The following is a 16,225-nucleotide window of genomic DNA, read 5'->3' as shown; positions in this document are numbered from 1 at the left end:
CAAATATTTAATTTTTTTTATTGATTTTCCACTGCAAAAGAATTGATCCCCACTCTGATAATGTAATGGAAATTATATGATTAAAGGTTTGACTAAATGATTTCACTATAATAATGGGTTAAAAACTATATTCCAATACTGTGTGTGAGTAAGACACTGTAACCACTTCAAAAAATGAGCAGGGCAGAGTTGATAAGACGACCTTGGGAAAGGAACAGGAGAAGAGGTCTCCCTAAGTTAGGGAGAGAAACAACGGCCTGGGAACAGCTAGGCTGGCAAAAGATAAGGAGACAGGTGGTCTGGGTACTGTGGAAAAATACAGCCGCCCAAAGCTGGGTGGAGTTCTTTACTGGTGTGTGTGTGTGTGTGTGTGTGTGTGTGTGCGTGTGTGCGTGTGTGTGTGTGTGTGTGTGTGTGTGTGTGTGTGTGTTAATATAAAAGGCTTTGTACATTGTAAGGATTTTCAGAGCTCTCATAAATAAACGTTTTGACCCTTGTAGGCTGGGTATCCGTCTGCTTCATTCAACCAGAATCTTACACACTCTGGGGGGGCAGACTGAGTAGTTTAATTGAAGTTCGGTTTAAGAACATTGATAACTTAATTCACGTAACAGATAACCATCCAGTATATATTCTTAATTATGAACTGGGTGGTTCGAGCCCTGAATGCTGATTGGCTGACAGCCGTGGTATATCAGACCGTATACCACGGGTATGACAAAACATTTATTTTTACTGCTCTAATTACGTTGATAACCAGTTTATAATAGCAATAAGGCACCTCGGGGGTTTGTGATATATGGCCAATATACCACGGCTAAGGGCTGTATTCAGGCACTCCTCGTTGCGTCATGCGTAAGAACAGCCCTTAGCCGTAGTATATTGGCCATATTGCTTAAAAGTAAACCACCTCGTATAGGAATGGTTCTGTCCAAATGGCTACTATAAGCAGGGGCTTATTAGACCTAGTTAAAAGTGTAGTGTGATGTAGCCTTAGCCTAGAAAGACTTGACTAGATGTACCCAGAACAAAATGCTGAAGGCTAGTCTGTGGTAACAGCAGGATAAACAGCCTCGCTGGCCTTTTTCCTCCTATCTGCCCCGGACGCCTCTAATCAGCAGGCCTTGAGCTCTCTGAAAGGTCATTCTGTCCCTTTGATGGTGTTTTGATTCATTCCTTCCTCCCTCTCTTCCCTCTCTCCTCCCCCCTCCCTTCCTCTCTGCTTTCCCCCTTTCACAGTCAAGCTGGAGAGTCAATATCATAGGGGTGCGAAGATGGGACTGGTTCCGTCTGCGGCCGTGTGACGTTGGCGAGAGAGAGCGAGAAAGCAAAGAGAGAGTGTGGACCAGCTGGAGGAGAGGCGGAGTTTGACGAGAACATCCAGAGAGGGTCATATTCTGACTACTGTGTTTTATCAGGAGTTCCAGCAAAAAATAAATATGGACACACTGGCTATACATGGCATCCTCTCAAGGGATTTACAGTTTAAGGACGATGACTAAGCAGACATTCACCACACAGGAAAGTTATTACCAAGTTCTCTACATTCTATACTGTGTACTCTTGAACAGTTGTATTTTCTGCAATAAACAATGTTGAAATTAAATCTCTGTCTTTTATTTTATTTTGACCGTAGACAGGTTGGTTGTTGAGCAACAAAACCGAGGCGTTTGCAAATATGGGGCAAAACAGATGGGGTTGGCTTAGATTTTTGACCGCTTGTAAACTACAGTATATTTTGTCTACAATGTTTATTGAAAACATAAATACATTTGCACAATGAGCACTTGTCTTTCAAATACGCTGTTACAGTTGTTGGTTAGCTAGCCAGCTATTTTTTGTTGTTGCCATATTGACATGAAATCAGTCAAAACAGAGCAAGATAATACGAGCTGAAACGAGCCACTTACGATTCCCTGCATGGTAGTTTCTTGTCATTCTTGCTAGCAATCTGGCCATCCATAATCACAACAACCCACGGACTTGTACACCATGGAGACATGGTCTCATGACGTTGTCAGCTAACCCATCTATAATGAGAGGGGAAATCCAAACGAGAAAATGAATCTAAAACGTCAACCATAGCATCAAGCTCTCTTGTCCTATCAGTCATCCTCTTGTTCACTCACTCAACCGTCATTCAACTGTCACCATGCATTTTTTGTACATTTGTTAAATATAACTCTTTCCAGAAAAAAACCACTCCTTTCAGATGTAATGGGGTGGTGGAGGCCGAACATGGAATTCCGTGGTGACTGACGGACCAATTGGCCACAAGCGATTAAGTTCCTGTTCTCGCTCTCCATTATATAGCTGTCAGAAGCAGGCCTCTTGAAGTCATGTCAGGCTGGCCCTCGGTGGGATTGAGTGTCCTCTTGGTGACAGGAGCGTCTTTACCTCAATAGGAGATTAACAAAGGTGCCAAACGAGCATCATGACCACACAGAGGCCCAGTCATTGAAAGCCAGCAGCGCTGGAGCCCATTAAATTACTCTTATTTAGTCTGATTTGCACCGTTCTCACCTTCAAGAAGTCACTCAATTGTCATTTTCTTCAAAGCGTGTGCTGTTTTTACAAGTTTTGATTTGTTTTTGTGTCGATGCATAGTAATTATGTGCTTCTGTGTTTTAACCACTTTTGCTCGGCGGTATGGTTATTTCCATCAAGATGTTTTGTTTGAGTGGTTGTTTGACTAAGCCCTTTCTTGCCCGAGGGTGTTCTTTGCTATGAATCACCTCACACACACCCATTGCAAGTTGTAATGTGTTTGTGTATCCATGCCTAGCATTGTAATTGGCCATTGATTAGCCTAGATTTTCTCTTGTTTGAGTTGCAGATTAAGCCACAGCCCTCCCATAGACAGCCTTTACCATGAGCCTACCTAATTGCACCAATCCTCCCAGTCATCTTTGCCACCCAGAGAGCGTAAGCGCTCTCCTTTGTAAAAGTTCCCCCCCCACAAGGGTGTACAAGAATTCTCCAAATTTCAGCCTGACTGAATCAATGATGACAGCTACTTGCCCTGTGGGTGGCCTTCTTTCCTCCCCCACCAGATCAGGGCTTTCACTGGACAAGAACAGACACCCGGTTCACACAAACACAGGCCCTGTTTGTGTTATTCCGACATTCAAACATTTGCAATGTCACTAAGCATGTTTAAATAAACACGACTTAAATCACTCACGGCGTTCCTCGTGCGCAAAATGACAGAGATCTAATGATGTTAACAAAGGGCCAAGTGTGAGACTCTGAAAGGAGAATGAACTCTAATAGGATGGAATGTGAGCAGCAGCGGCACTTCCTGTTCTCTTCCTGTTCTCAGTCACGCCAGCTTCCTAGCAGCAGTTTTCCCCTCTCTCCCCTGCCCGAAGCTAATGCTACTGCAACTACTTCACACGTCCCCCCCCTCTGTTATCCACTTCCCTGAATGGGAGAGGACAGACACATGACTGTACCTGAGGCTATGAATAAGGGGGGCTGCACCCAGGCCTCTCACGAGCTAAAGACACCCAGCGACCACCTGCGTTATAGTGGGGCTTCCAATTCCTATTAAATTATTTCCAATCCAATAAATTGACTAATATGCAATAAGTAGCAGCAACTAGTTCATGTTGGTCTTTTTCAATTATATTCACTTGAATGTCCAATTGAATGTCTGAGTTTGAATGTAGATGAATTGAAATGGAATTCATTGGGGTGGGCTCTAGTAGTGGTTGCAGCAGGTCTTTAGTGTTGTTGGCTGAAGGTTGATTGGAAAGGGGATTGGGGGAAATCCCTCCCCCTTAGGCTTGGATGTGGAATGAGGAATTGTAGGAGGTGGCTGGAGAACAATGCAACACAGGAACGGCTTGTGGCGCGTCATCCATTACTCTGTCGTCAACCGCCCCCCCATTTTGGAACAATGTACCTTCAATTAAAATTCTTCATAGTCTTCAAAATGGCTGAGAATGCTATTTTGAATCACCTTGAAATTGGCTTAAATTTGTTCTCAAGCTGCCAACATCTAAACAAACCTAAGATTTTTTTTCCATAGTAAAAAACAACAAAACTTGTTCACCACTTGTGAAACCCACCACAGATTGTCAGTTACTGTCTGCTGTCTGTCTCATCCAATCCCTCCTCCCAAGGTCTTGTGTGTGGAATGCATCATTTCCTCATCACACCCTTGATTGCTTGTGTGTTCGGTATGCCACGGATTCCTTGATGTAAGACTGGCTGATAAAGCTGTTAAGTAGAGCAGAAGTCCTGTCTGCAGCCGTGGCCTGCCAGCTCCAGTGTTCATCTGCCCAGCCCGCATTGGGGCTCATGGCTCGTCAGCTTCAGTTAGTCAGGAGGTCGCAGGCAGCCCCAGTCAGAGGAAGTGAAGCACATGAACCTTTGAACGAACTGCCTGTCTGGCTCCCCAAAGGCAAGTCAGTGTGTAAGATGGAGAGGGAGAGCATTTTTATATCTGACGTTCTCCTGTTATGGAGAATGCAGCTGGAGAGCCGACCTGATTGATCTCCAGGGCGGGCCTGAGCTCGTCACCGTCCGCGGCAGATACTCAGATCTACAAGTCAGCCAAACCTCCAAACAACAGGGCATAAAGATGTACATGCCAGGCAAAGATAAGTGAGTCTGTGCACCAACCCTAGTGAACAACTCCTCCGGCTCCGCGTGATCATGGGTATTGGTTTCTGAACATCCCACAGCTGTGCAGAAGCATTGATGGACGTGTCCATTACAAATTGGCTTTATCGCATGGCAAATTCAACTGGCCCAATTTGTCTTGGCCCCTTTTGACCTGACCAACTAAGATAGTAGCTGCAACAATTGTCAAATTCTAGGGGATTACTCAAAATGGTACAGGTATAGTATCCCCTTTATGCATGAAATAGCCAAAGCAGTGCTTCTTTGCCTGACAATGAATCTAAACCACTTGCAGAGATACAAGTCAGATATGCAGGATATACTATATGGACACCAACGCCATTATCATACCTGGACATTTCTACTCTCCATACTAAGCTTCCTACTGGGACTTTTTATGGAGCTTTTCAGAATTGTATTGTATTACTGTCAGCTGCAGAGACGTCTGTCCAGACGAGTCACTCCAATTTGGGACCTAATCTGTCATCAGAACTAAATCGGGTCACATGGGTTGGTCTAGCGAACAGCCATGCTCTCTGTAAGCACTGCAAAGGAAAAAAACGTAGCGATCCATCTTTCAAGCCTCAGGGATGGGTTCTTAGTCAGGTATGTATTATATCTATGTATTTATAGGAGACTATCAGCATATCATCGCAACATGATGGGAAAGCAAAGCACTGCGGTTGTTTACTGCAGGAGCTAGAGACGGTCGTTTTCTCATTCATTTACTCAACCTCAAAAACTGTGATGGAATGATGGATGGCATAATTGGTGCAATTTGCCAGCGGAGAGAGAGAAGGAAAAAAGAGCCACAGCGGAGGTGGATAGGATACACCCTGCTATCTCCATCCTAAAACTGTAGTTAACGTCTTCTGAAGTGTTTTTCAACACCAGTCAGGGAGATCAAATTGAATACACAGTTGTCTCCTCATGACTGTACTGGAATCAATGTGTGGCTGTTGTGATAAAATGCCCTTGCCTACCTGCCACATGGTTTCTGCATTCTCACTCTTGGATTAATGTGTAGTGTTTCCATCCATCTTAGACACATCGTGCCAGTCTGAAGAGGTAACATTCTCCTCTGAGCCCTCCATTATAGTACTTTAATGTATGATTAATGTGGCCAGGACAGGAGTAAACAGCATTTACATTGTTTGGTTAGAGACACACTCAATGCCTTTTAGACAGCAACCACAGTGAGGACATCCTGTAATCAGATACGATGGTGTAGTCCAGCTCAACTGTCATTAAGTACAGGTATATCACCAAGGTATGCTGATTACCTTCTCACTCCTATCTGGAACATCTTGTTCCAGGGGTTGGGGTCAATTCCATTTCAATTCAAAAAGTGAACCAAACTCCAATTCAAATTCTGTTTCCTCATTGAAAAGCATTGAAGAGAAATGGAATGTTAGTGTACTTCCTGTAATGACTGGAATTGAAATGGAATTGACCCCAACCCTGCCTTGTTCATCTTCAGTGTATGCTGTACATGATCCCATGCTTGTTACTCTTTAATCTACCCATAAAAACCATATTCATATTAACATGTTCTCCTTTGCCAGACTGAATTTGAGCCATCATCTATCCTTTCTTTCTACTTTCTAAATGAATTCATGTTTATCACCAATCCCATTGTTGTGACAAGCAGTGTTGTGGACAAAAAAGAAAGGTACATTATTTGAAAATTAAAAAATTTTGCTGTTGGCTCAAATTATTCATAATTTGTGTTAGAACAATGCCTAAATTAAAAGAGTGTTTATCATCCCTGGGTGAGCTTCAAGGCTCACAGTGTCTCTTTAATGTGGTAATGGAAGATCATACTCCACAAATCAAACCGGTGCCTCAGTTATTCCAAATGACTGATTGATTTGCCATTTTTCAGCAAGGGAAAAAATATTACACTGTCGACACAGCTTGTTCATTTGGGTTCTGGCTGGCACGTCAGGCAGACAGACAGAGAGGGGCCTGGTCTAATGCCTGCGACTTGAAGGGCGAGTCATCAGTGATCTCTCTCTCCCCACTGTGCTCATTCACTGACTGTTATTTATCTTTCCAATGGAGACTGGCTGCTCCTTGGGGGAGGATGAGTGTGCCTGCCAGCGGGGAACGCATGGGAAGATGGAGGACGGTGGCTGACTGCTGCTTTGGCTCTGTGTGAAAATGAGCCCATTAATTCAGTTTCCCCCCAGGCCTCCCTGTGCCTGTTGTCTCTGTTTGTTAGTGAGATGATTCCTTCTGTCACGTCAAAGGGAACATTATCATATTCTTGTTGCCGGGGAAACCATGCAGCAGCCAGAGAGAGGGCGAGGATCTCTTTAAGCCGTTTGAAGCGGGTAAACATGAAAGGTTATCTGTGGCGCTTTATGAGAAATGGCAATATGACAGACACATTTTTTTCCTTGTGTCTCCTTCCTGTACTGTAATTCTTCTGCCTGCTTCCTAAAACGATACAACATAAAATATCTTGGTTGAGATGTAAGTCTTTCTGAACAATGGAATTTAGGTACTGTGAGTGAATCTTGTGAGGCCTTCAGACAGCTCATTCCATCAAAGTTAGGCTTATATAAAATCTCCAACTGACCTGCACTTCAAATAGTTCAATCCAAAAAAGGAGTGCGGATCAAACCTCACTGAAATTTATTCCTGTGTCAATTGTTGTGTAATTACCTTGCTGTGTGCAATCAAAACCATCAACCCTGCAGTGAAAACTCTTGGAGATTCATCCAGCCAGTGTAAGCCACACTATACCATTGAGGTCCCAGGCCATAAATGAAGAGCCACACTGACCTGGTTCAGGAATGTCTCCTAGGCACTTCTGTAAAGGCTTGAATAAGTATAAGCAACATGGGGAACATGTGGAGCTACTATATCGCTTATACTTAGCTATCAGTGGAGGCTGCTGAGGGGAGGGTGGCTCATAATAATGGCCAGAATGGAGTATATGGAATGGTATCAAGCACATGTTATAAAAAATGTTTTCATGTGTTTGATACCATTCCAGTCATTATGAGCCATCCTCCCGTCAGCAGTCTCCACTTTTAGCTATCCAATTCATTCAGATATACAACGGGTCTAAGGGTTGTTTCTGGACTGGACCTGTTTAAAGACAATAAAGAACAGAACAACTCATGAGTCAAGACATAACAGTATTGCTGGTAGTATCATTCTCTCATTACATTTTTGGCCAATAAAATATTTCCTCTCATCTCCTCAAAACCAATAGCTGACAGATATATTCTACCCTGAAATATGTCATGGCATCCACATGGGAAATGTATTCTGCTCTCCAAATATACAGTTCTGAGTACATTGTGTCAAATAGGCACTGGAGAAATTGTTTTTATTATCCCTAATTGAAGGAGGCACTCTATAAAATACAATTTCCTTTAGGAAATAAATGTTTTATTAAATGTTCTTATTATGTTATGCATTTTCTGTCAAATGTTATGATAAATTGTCACTCATAATGCAGGAGGACACATAATTAATTTATCAAGCCAATGTTTTTTTTGCCATATAGTTTATGTATTATGAATGTATTACTTGGAGATGTGAGCAGATTTCATTACATTTTAGCAAACATTTGGTCAAAACAACAATATAATCCATTCAAATTCCAGTTCTGTCTCTTTTTACTCAAGCGCACCCCTCCTGCCAGATAGTTCAATCCGAATGGAATGTTTGTCCTGGATTTCCTAGCAGCTCGTTCTGCTTGTTGGTTACGTTGTATCAAGCTCCAGTATTGGAGGGTACTAACAACCAGCAAGATACAGATACATCGAAAGCAGAGGAATTAACCCGGGGAGGAAATCTGTTCAATGTTGGATTTACTGTACAGAGGACCAAAGGGAAATATTAAATCATTGAATGGTTTGAGATTTAACCTAAAAATGACCGCCCGAGCTGGTATTTTCGATTTGGAACGGGATCTCAAAGTGTGATGGCAGCAGTCCAGTGAATTGCTGGCCTCTCCTTTTCCTTGCCGTTGGATTTCTTGGGGAGTGCATTGGTCTGTGGTTATTTTGACACATTTTGTTGTCATTCTCGTCAATTACTTTTACTCTTTCTATCTATGGAGTGTACGTAATCCGTCGTTGTACTGGGGTTTGCACACGGGGTAAGTGTCGCCTAAATATAATTATCTTGTATTTTGATATGTGGTGGGACTGGGAGAGACTGCTTGCCAGCTAGCAATGAAGCTAGCTAACGTTAGCTAACTAGCTGTGCCCTGAGAACTCATTGTTTGAGACACCTAGCTAACTAGCAATAAGTTTGTCACAGAAAGCAACGTTATTTGACATGTATACAGTTTAATGCTAGCTACGAAATTTAAGGAACTAGCTAACCAATATTTATTTTAGAAGAAGCCCTTTTGCCATGAACACAGAACAATATACTGAATATGGGTATCAAATCGTGCAGTTTGAAGCCAACTAGCCTAGCTAACGTTAGTTAGCAAGCTAGCTTGACACGCTTATTTCACAATATGCTACAGGGTAATAACAGTCTTTGGAAGTTAGCTAGTTAGCCATATTGGCGTTCTGTACATTTATAAACTGTGAGGTGATTGGGGTTCAAATTTTGGTTCTATGCTAACCAGTAACCTAAGGTCAACTCGAGCAGCAATGTCAGGGCTAAGATTAACACCTCATGCACGCTGTGACATTATTTGATTGCTCGGCCACATGCATTGCAAGGATTACCTGGAGTGGAGTTTGTCGGCCAACAGAACATTGCATGCCAATACAACGCTCCCTGGCTCTACATGTGTAAGCTTGCTAGCTAAACGCTGTATTCAAATCTCATACCATTTCCCAATCTCAAGCATATCTGCTATTATTACAGTAAGTACCACATGTTAGAGCCTGACAGATGATTTATCTAGTTTGGACATGGCTGTGGTTCTCAGCAGCAAATACTGGTATAGGATAGGCTTTGAGAACATTCACTGCCTAGTAAAATGATAAGTACAATGTCAACATGGTATGAAGTTATTCTAGTACTTGAAATTAATTAGGAAAATAACAAGACGTTGGCTGAATGTCTTGGAAGTCTGATGGGGATTAGGCCCATGTTGGCTTGGCGCTTTTAAACATTTCCACTACTAACAAATCAAACCAGATGTGGAAAAACATTGTTTGTTGTGAACCACACTTATCTTGGTTACTTATCATTACCTTCCCTAATACATAGTAGACAGTACTTTCCCAATAGTTGCGTGTGTATTCCATAGTACTGCTAGATATCCCTAGTGAGTCAACGCATTGTAAAGGCTACAGGTTCCATGCATGTGGGCAATTCCATGGTAATGGAATTACGCTGAGACTCAGATTTTTCACTTTACTATGTAAACCAAACAAAAACCATAGATTTTGTTTTTACTGTTATTTTGTGACTAAACTTTGAACAGTTTTTCCAGTAAATGTTTTTTTTATTTAACTGTAAATTGTTCAAAGTAGTCATTGTTCATAGATCTGTATGGTTTGTTAAACTCGGAAATCACTGGTTTTTGTTTGGCATATATTTTAAAGTGTGAAACCAGAGTCTCAGCGTAATTCCATTACCTTGGACTGGCCCACATGGGTGAATCAGTGATTTGTAGTCTACTCTATTCTGACGATGGAGAAATCAAGCTTGCTAGCAGGACTTTGATCTGGAGTGTGGACCCACGGAAGGAGGGAATTCTACAGTGACTACGTTCCATGGAATATAATGGTATGTCTCAGAAACAAACATGTTTTCATCTTACCTGTCTTGGATCAGCCAATCACCTGAGGTCACTTTGAGAACCAGGAACAGTAGAGCATTAAACTCAAGTAGAGCATTAAACTACAGTAGAGCATTAAACTACACTGAACAGTGACTTTTCAGCCTTTTTGTCTAGAGGCTAAAACGATCTGATAGTTTTATTTCAGGAAAGGGATTACGTCAGTGTGGCTCCAGTCATCTGATGGTAACATCAGCTGATGACCAACTAGAGAGGATTTACATCCTAAAACGTAGCTGGCAATTTGAAACCTCAGGGGAGTTACTAACAGTCACTTGAACAAAGCCAATTCTCAGAGGTTGGCTGGGATTGAAATGAGGCTTAAAGGAGGGTTCCAATTGATTAAAGAATGTTGTTTTGAAATGTGCCGATTTATGATTGAATTGTTTTCTCAATTGTGTTTGCTTAGCCTTATTCAAGGACGTGTATTTCTGACCTAGCCTATAGCCTTACTTGAAGTGTGTTTTGCACACATTTTTCAGCTCCCCTGCCACTTCCTATTACGGTTTGACAAAGCTTTCAGTCCAGTGGGCTTTACCTTTATCGACAGGTCATGAGTAACACAGCTTCTTTACTGTACATCAGCATCTCTTATAAATACACAGATTCCCACTGGCCAACACACAAAGCGCTCCTCTCCCCTAACAAAAGTTCCAGGTATACAACTTCAAAGCCTATTGACCACAGGGTGACGGTATCGTTAAAACTCCAATGGACTCTGTGCATATGTTGTGATCTTTATCCAGATTTTTTTACGTTTATCCATTTATGGATGTTTATGTTGTTGAAGCTTGTCCTGTTTAATTGCATTGCTTTAAGTATCATTAACAGCTCAATATGATTGAATAGCAGAACGCGTGTGGTGAGATATTGAGTTTTGTGAGAATCTCAATTTATATTCAGTAGGCTTAGCTGCATTACATTTTGTAACTGAACTTTAAGCCTTTCTGAAGTCTTATGTCAAGGATGTGCCTGGTTTGTCTACTTTTATCAGTCTCTGTTGTAAGCCGTTATTGGACACACTACTCACATACACTGAGTATACGTACGAGATAAACGCCAACGTTCTGTATGTTACCTTGGAATTAATGGACGACGCAGCGGGAAGATGTAGAGCCGAGTCCCTTTGCAGAGTACATTTTTCCGAGGTAATGTACAGAACGGAAGCATTTATCTCGCTTAACCTCTATGGGCTAGGTGGGACGCTAGCGTGCCACCCGTGGTGCACTCCATCAACAGCAGGTGCATTTCAAGAGCGGCAAATTTGAATCCAAATAAATGTCAAAATTCAAATTTTTCAAACATACAACTATTTTACACCCTTTGAAAGATAAACATCTCCTTAATCTAACCACGTTTTACGATTTCAAAAAGGTTTTACGGCGAAAGCATAAATTTAGAGTATGTTAGGACAGTACATTTACAAGAGTTGTGTGTAATGTTTTGTCAATTCAAAGACAGGGTCACCAAAACCATAAAACCAGCTAAAATGATGCACTAACCTTTTACAATCTCCATCAGATGACACTCCTAGGACATTATGTTAGACAATGCATGCATTTTTAGTTCTATCAAGTTCATATTTATATCCAAAAACAGCGTTTTACTATGGCATTGATGTTGAGGAAATCGTTTCCCTCCAATAACCGGCAGTCAAGTCAGCGTCACAAATTAAATAATTAAAATTAGAAAACATTGGTAAAATATTATATTGTCATTTAAAGAATTATAGATTTACATCTCTTGAACGCAATCAACTTGCCAGATTTAAAAATAACCTTACTGGGAAATCACACTTTGCAATAATCTGAGCACTGCGCCCAGAAAAATACGCGTTGCGATACAGACTAGACCTCATGTTGGGGAGATCTAAAATCGAAAATACTATGTAAATAATCCATTACCTTTGATTCTCTTCATCAGATGTCACTTCCAGGTATCACAGGTCCATAACGAATGTAGTTTTGTTCAAAAAAGCTCATCATTTATGTCCAAAAATCTCCGTCTTGTTAGCACATGATCTAAGCCAGCCGGACTTCTCGTCATGAACGAGGGGAAAAAATATATTTACGTTCGTTCAAACATGTCAAACGTTGTATAGCATAAATCATTAGGGCCTTTTTAACCAGAACATTAATAATATTCAAGGTGGACGAATGCATACTCTTTTATAACGTATTGGAACGAGGGTACCCAACATGAACTCGCGCCAGGTGTCTAATGGGCCATCATCGTTCCATGGCTCTTGTTCGGTCAGATCTCCCTCCAGAAGACTCAAAACACTTTGTAAAGGCTGGTGACATCTAGTGGAAGCAATAGGAAGTGCCAAAATATTCCTCAGCCCCTGTGTTTTTCAATGGGATAGGTTTAAAGGTAATACAACACATCAGGTATCCACTTCCTGTCAGAAAATGTCTCAGGGTTTTGCCTGCCAAATGAGTTCTGTTATACTCACAGACACCATTCAAACAGTTTTAGAAAATTTAGGGTGTTTTCTATCCATATGTAATAAGTATATGCATATTCTAGTTACTGGGTAGGAGTGGTAACCAGATTAAATCGGGTATGTTTTTTTATCCAGCCGTGTCAATACTGCCCCCTAGCCCTAACAGGTTAAACCAAAGTTGCTAAAGAAAACAATATAAAAGCACACTGGTAGAAAAACGTTCATTGGTATTTTTCAACGCAAATTCATACTTTCTCATCTTTTGGTTGCTTAGAGACTTGACCCAGTCGTTCGTTCTTTGTTCCATTGCCATGCTCAGTGGCAACGTTCTTATTCTTGCTTGCTGACACTTAGCCAACTAGCTATGGCTACACAGTCACGACCTCTGCAGCCAGAAAAACAGAAAATGAGCTGTTTTGTTGACATTAATTTGGATACATCCACAACCATGTGCTGATAATGCCCGATGATGCCTGGCATAGCTAGAAGAGTTTGCCTTCTCGTCAGGACACTCAACATTGACTGTTAATTACGAGGAGATTGCTTTGCGTATCAAACACTAGACTAGATGCTAGCTAAATAGTTTGTTGCTAGCAAAACTGCCAATATGACATCCGAATAAAAAAAAAAAGATCAATTTCTGAAAACAGCTGGTCAAACTAGAAACATGGGAGGATTTGACAGCTTGAGTGGCGGAGGGGACAGGAGAAATTCTTGTTAATCACTCACCACGTTAGGTCAGATGCTCAAATGTCTCTGTAAAAACAAATCAATGCTAGCTAGCTACGTCTTTTCCTCGGTGGACCTGCGTTTACAATGTATCCAATTTCAGTTTGTGTGATTGTTGGTTTAGCTTTCTGTAACTGTGTAGCAAGTAGTCTGCATGTGTAGGTACATATTGCGTCATGATTTGAAGGTTTCCTGATGTCTGGTTGTAATGTCCATTCTAGAATGCCCTTCTAGCCAATCAAAAACGTCTATTCAACAATGCTGCGGTATAAAAAAAACATTAAGGACACCTGCTCTTTCCATGACAGTCTGACCAGGTGAATCCAGGTGAAAGCTATGATCCCTTGTTGATGTCCCTTGTTAAATTCACTTCAGTCACTGTCGATGAAGGGGAGGAGACTGGTTAAAGAAGGATTTTTAAGCCTTGAGACAATTGAGACATGGACTGTGTATGTGTGCCATTGAGGGTGAATGGGCATATCAAAGGATTTAAGTGCTTTTTGAACGGGGTTTGGTAGTAGGTGCCAGGTGCACCGTTTTTGTCAAGAACTGCAACGCTGCTGGGTTTTACATGCTCCGTTTCCCATGTGTATTAAGAATGGTCCATCACCCAAAGGACATCCAGCCAATTTGACACAACTGTGGGATGCATTGGAGTCAACATCAGCCAGCGTCCCTGTGGAATGCTTGACACCGTGTAGAGTCCATGCAACTCAATATTAGGAAGGTGTTCCTAATGTTTGGTACAGTGTAGTTGACAGCTATGAACTGGTGCGTATAGCCATTCTGTTAGACTATCGAAGGACCTTTCTCATCATTCAGGCTAGTGAGGTTTTCAATTGTCCACAGATTTCTGTATTACTTCTCCCTTACTGAGCTCACTTTGCAAAATACCGGTTTGTGGCCAATTCACCCAGTGTTCTGGCTGTGCCTCTTTGCATTGGTACTGATTTGCGCAGCAGGGAGTCCTCTCAATGCAGAAGGTAAAGTCTGTAGCGGTTTTCTAGGCATTGGTCACTGAGCCACTGTCTGGATCAGCAACACGTCTCTGTACTTGCCCCTTAGTTTATTGTGGCCTCTGCAGATAATTGGTTAAGTGAGAGAGAGGCAACGTTTTGCTGTAGACTGCTTCCTGCCAAATGGAAAAGGATTCCAGTGTGTTTTCATGCTAATCGCACCGGGCCTAAATTACCAGCTCTATAATATTGTTATCTAGCTACTTCTGTTGGACATAATCACACACAACCTACCTCATTCTGGTTTGGTTCGATTTTTATAACTAAACCAAGATGCAACACAGTCTGTTTCAAATGAGCCATAGTGGGCAGAACAAGCAAGGAGGTGGGCAGTGCCAAGCACGAGCTAGCAAGATCCTATTGGCGCGTTCTAGCATTAATTTGCATATTTCCGTTGAGGAACGCCTACTCTGAAGTGTGCATGTGCAATAACCCAATTCGCCTTTGCACTCCTTCTAAACAACATTTTATTTTTTTTACTTTGGGAAAGGGTTAAGTCTACTAAACTTAGTCCACTTTGTTTGTAACAGATTGTAGTTTTGGGAACATAACTGTATTGATCTAATGTTTAATCGATGAGTAAATGGCCAGAATATCGGCATAAATCCATCTTCTCCCACTGCCAGCCACTAGGCTTCCTTTCACTACCATATTTGGTAGTGAGTGGAAACGCCAACCGGATGCTTCACGTTTATACATCATTTGAAATATCTGTCTCATTATTCTGTGCTATTAGTACCTGATGCCTGGCTTGATCTAGCCATCTGACTGAAATGCATAAGTCTAGGACAGTTGATAAGGCTTAGTTCTGTGTCTTTTCCTAGCGGTTTGTTTCCATTGTTCACAGCAAGTGATTTGCAATGCCAGTTGTGTCAAACAGAAGGCTTATTCTCATTGCAAAAGATGCATTATGGGGACTTGGACTAGCCTCCATGTACAGTCACTGCAAACAAAGATGTTGCTTATGATGAGACAGTAGTTCAGTTCATAGAATAACTAGTATAGAAGCCATGGCCTTGTGGTGTCTCCCTTGTTAGACTAATTATTATACAATTGGCCTGTTTCTAGACAGGTGTCGGGCTGTTGACGAACTTTTCAAATAAGGTGCTTGTCTGATTGCGTTAAATACATTCAACAAGTTATTGCTTTTGAAATGTGTGTGAGTGGTACCGCGGTTTTTAGAACGGTCTTTAATCCCCTCTTATAGCTCTGAGCTACATGGCAACATTAATCACTCTCACCCCACATCAAGATGCTGCTGTTGTCCAGGCCTAGGAACCCCAGGAAGAGTAGCTGCTGTTTTAGCAACAGCTAATGGGATCCTAATAAAATACCAAAAATACTAGGGGCTAGTCTACATTCAGTGTGTTTTAACGTATGACTTACCATTCTGGTTAGGTGAGATGTTCAGTGTCCCCCATACAGACTTATGAAAGGAGCAGTGTCTATTTCCAGTGAGGTATTTGGCCCATGTCCTATAATCCGATTGTAGGTACGGTATTGATTGACCAGATACTGGTATGAATGTAATTTTTAGGTCTAATATGCTAGTCATTCTCCTTTTATCGTGCTGAACACAAGGAATGTCCCTTGAATTGGTCGACTCAAGTCCTTTGGAAATGAATGATGTTTGGT

General features: G+C 41.7%; 2 protein-coding genes across 5 annotated transcripts in view; both read left to right on the top strand.

Annotated features, from left to right (window-relative positions):
- Nucleotides 1-1,606, top strand: part of LOC106562773 (activating signal cointegrator 1) — a 73,127-nt gene extending 71,521 nt beyond the window's left edge. For both annotated transcript variants that reach the window (XR_006757578.1, XM_014127773.2), the window contains one exon: nucleotides 1,240-1,606. Coding sequence is in view for 1 of the 2 variants with exons in the window: in XM_014127773.2 (XP_013983248.2) it covers nucleotides 1,240-1,304 (65 nt within the window). In the remaining variant the exon portion in view is untranslated. The remainder of the gene's footprint in view (nucleotides 1-1,239) is intronic.
- Nucleotides 1,607-8,323: 6,717 nt separating this feature from the next.
- Nucleotides 8,324-16,225, top strand: part of LOC106587856 (zinc finger protein 609) — a 99,365-nt gene continuing 91,463 nt past the window's right edge. The window contains exon 1 of one of the 3 annotated variants that reach the window (XM_045689548.1): nucleotides 8,324-8,749. The gene's annotated coding sequence lies outside the window, so the exon portion shown is untranslated. The remainder of the gene's footprint in view (nucleotides 8,750-16,225) is intronic. The other 2 variants (XM_045689546.1, XM_045689547.1) reach the window with 2 other exon arrangements.

This window comes from Salmo salar, chromosome ssa11 (genome assembly GCF_905237065.1).
Source record: "Salmo salar chromosome ssa11, Ssal_v3.1, whole genome shotgun sequence".
Lineage (NCBI taxonomy): Eukaryota > Metazoa > Chordata > Actinopteri > Salmoniformes > Salmonidae > Salmo > Salmo salar.
The sequence above is the reverse complement of the archived record's forward strand: the minus strand, read 5'-3'. Positions and strand labels throughout refer to the sequence as shown.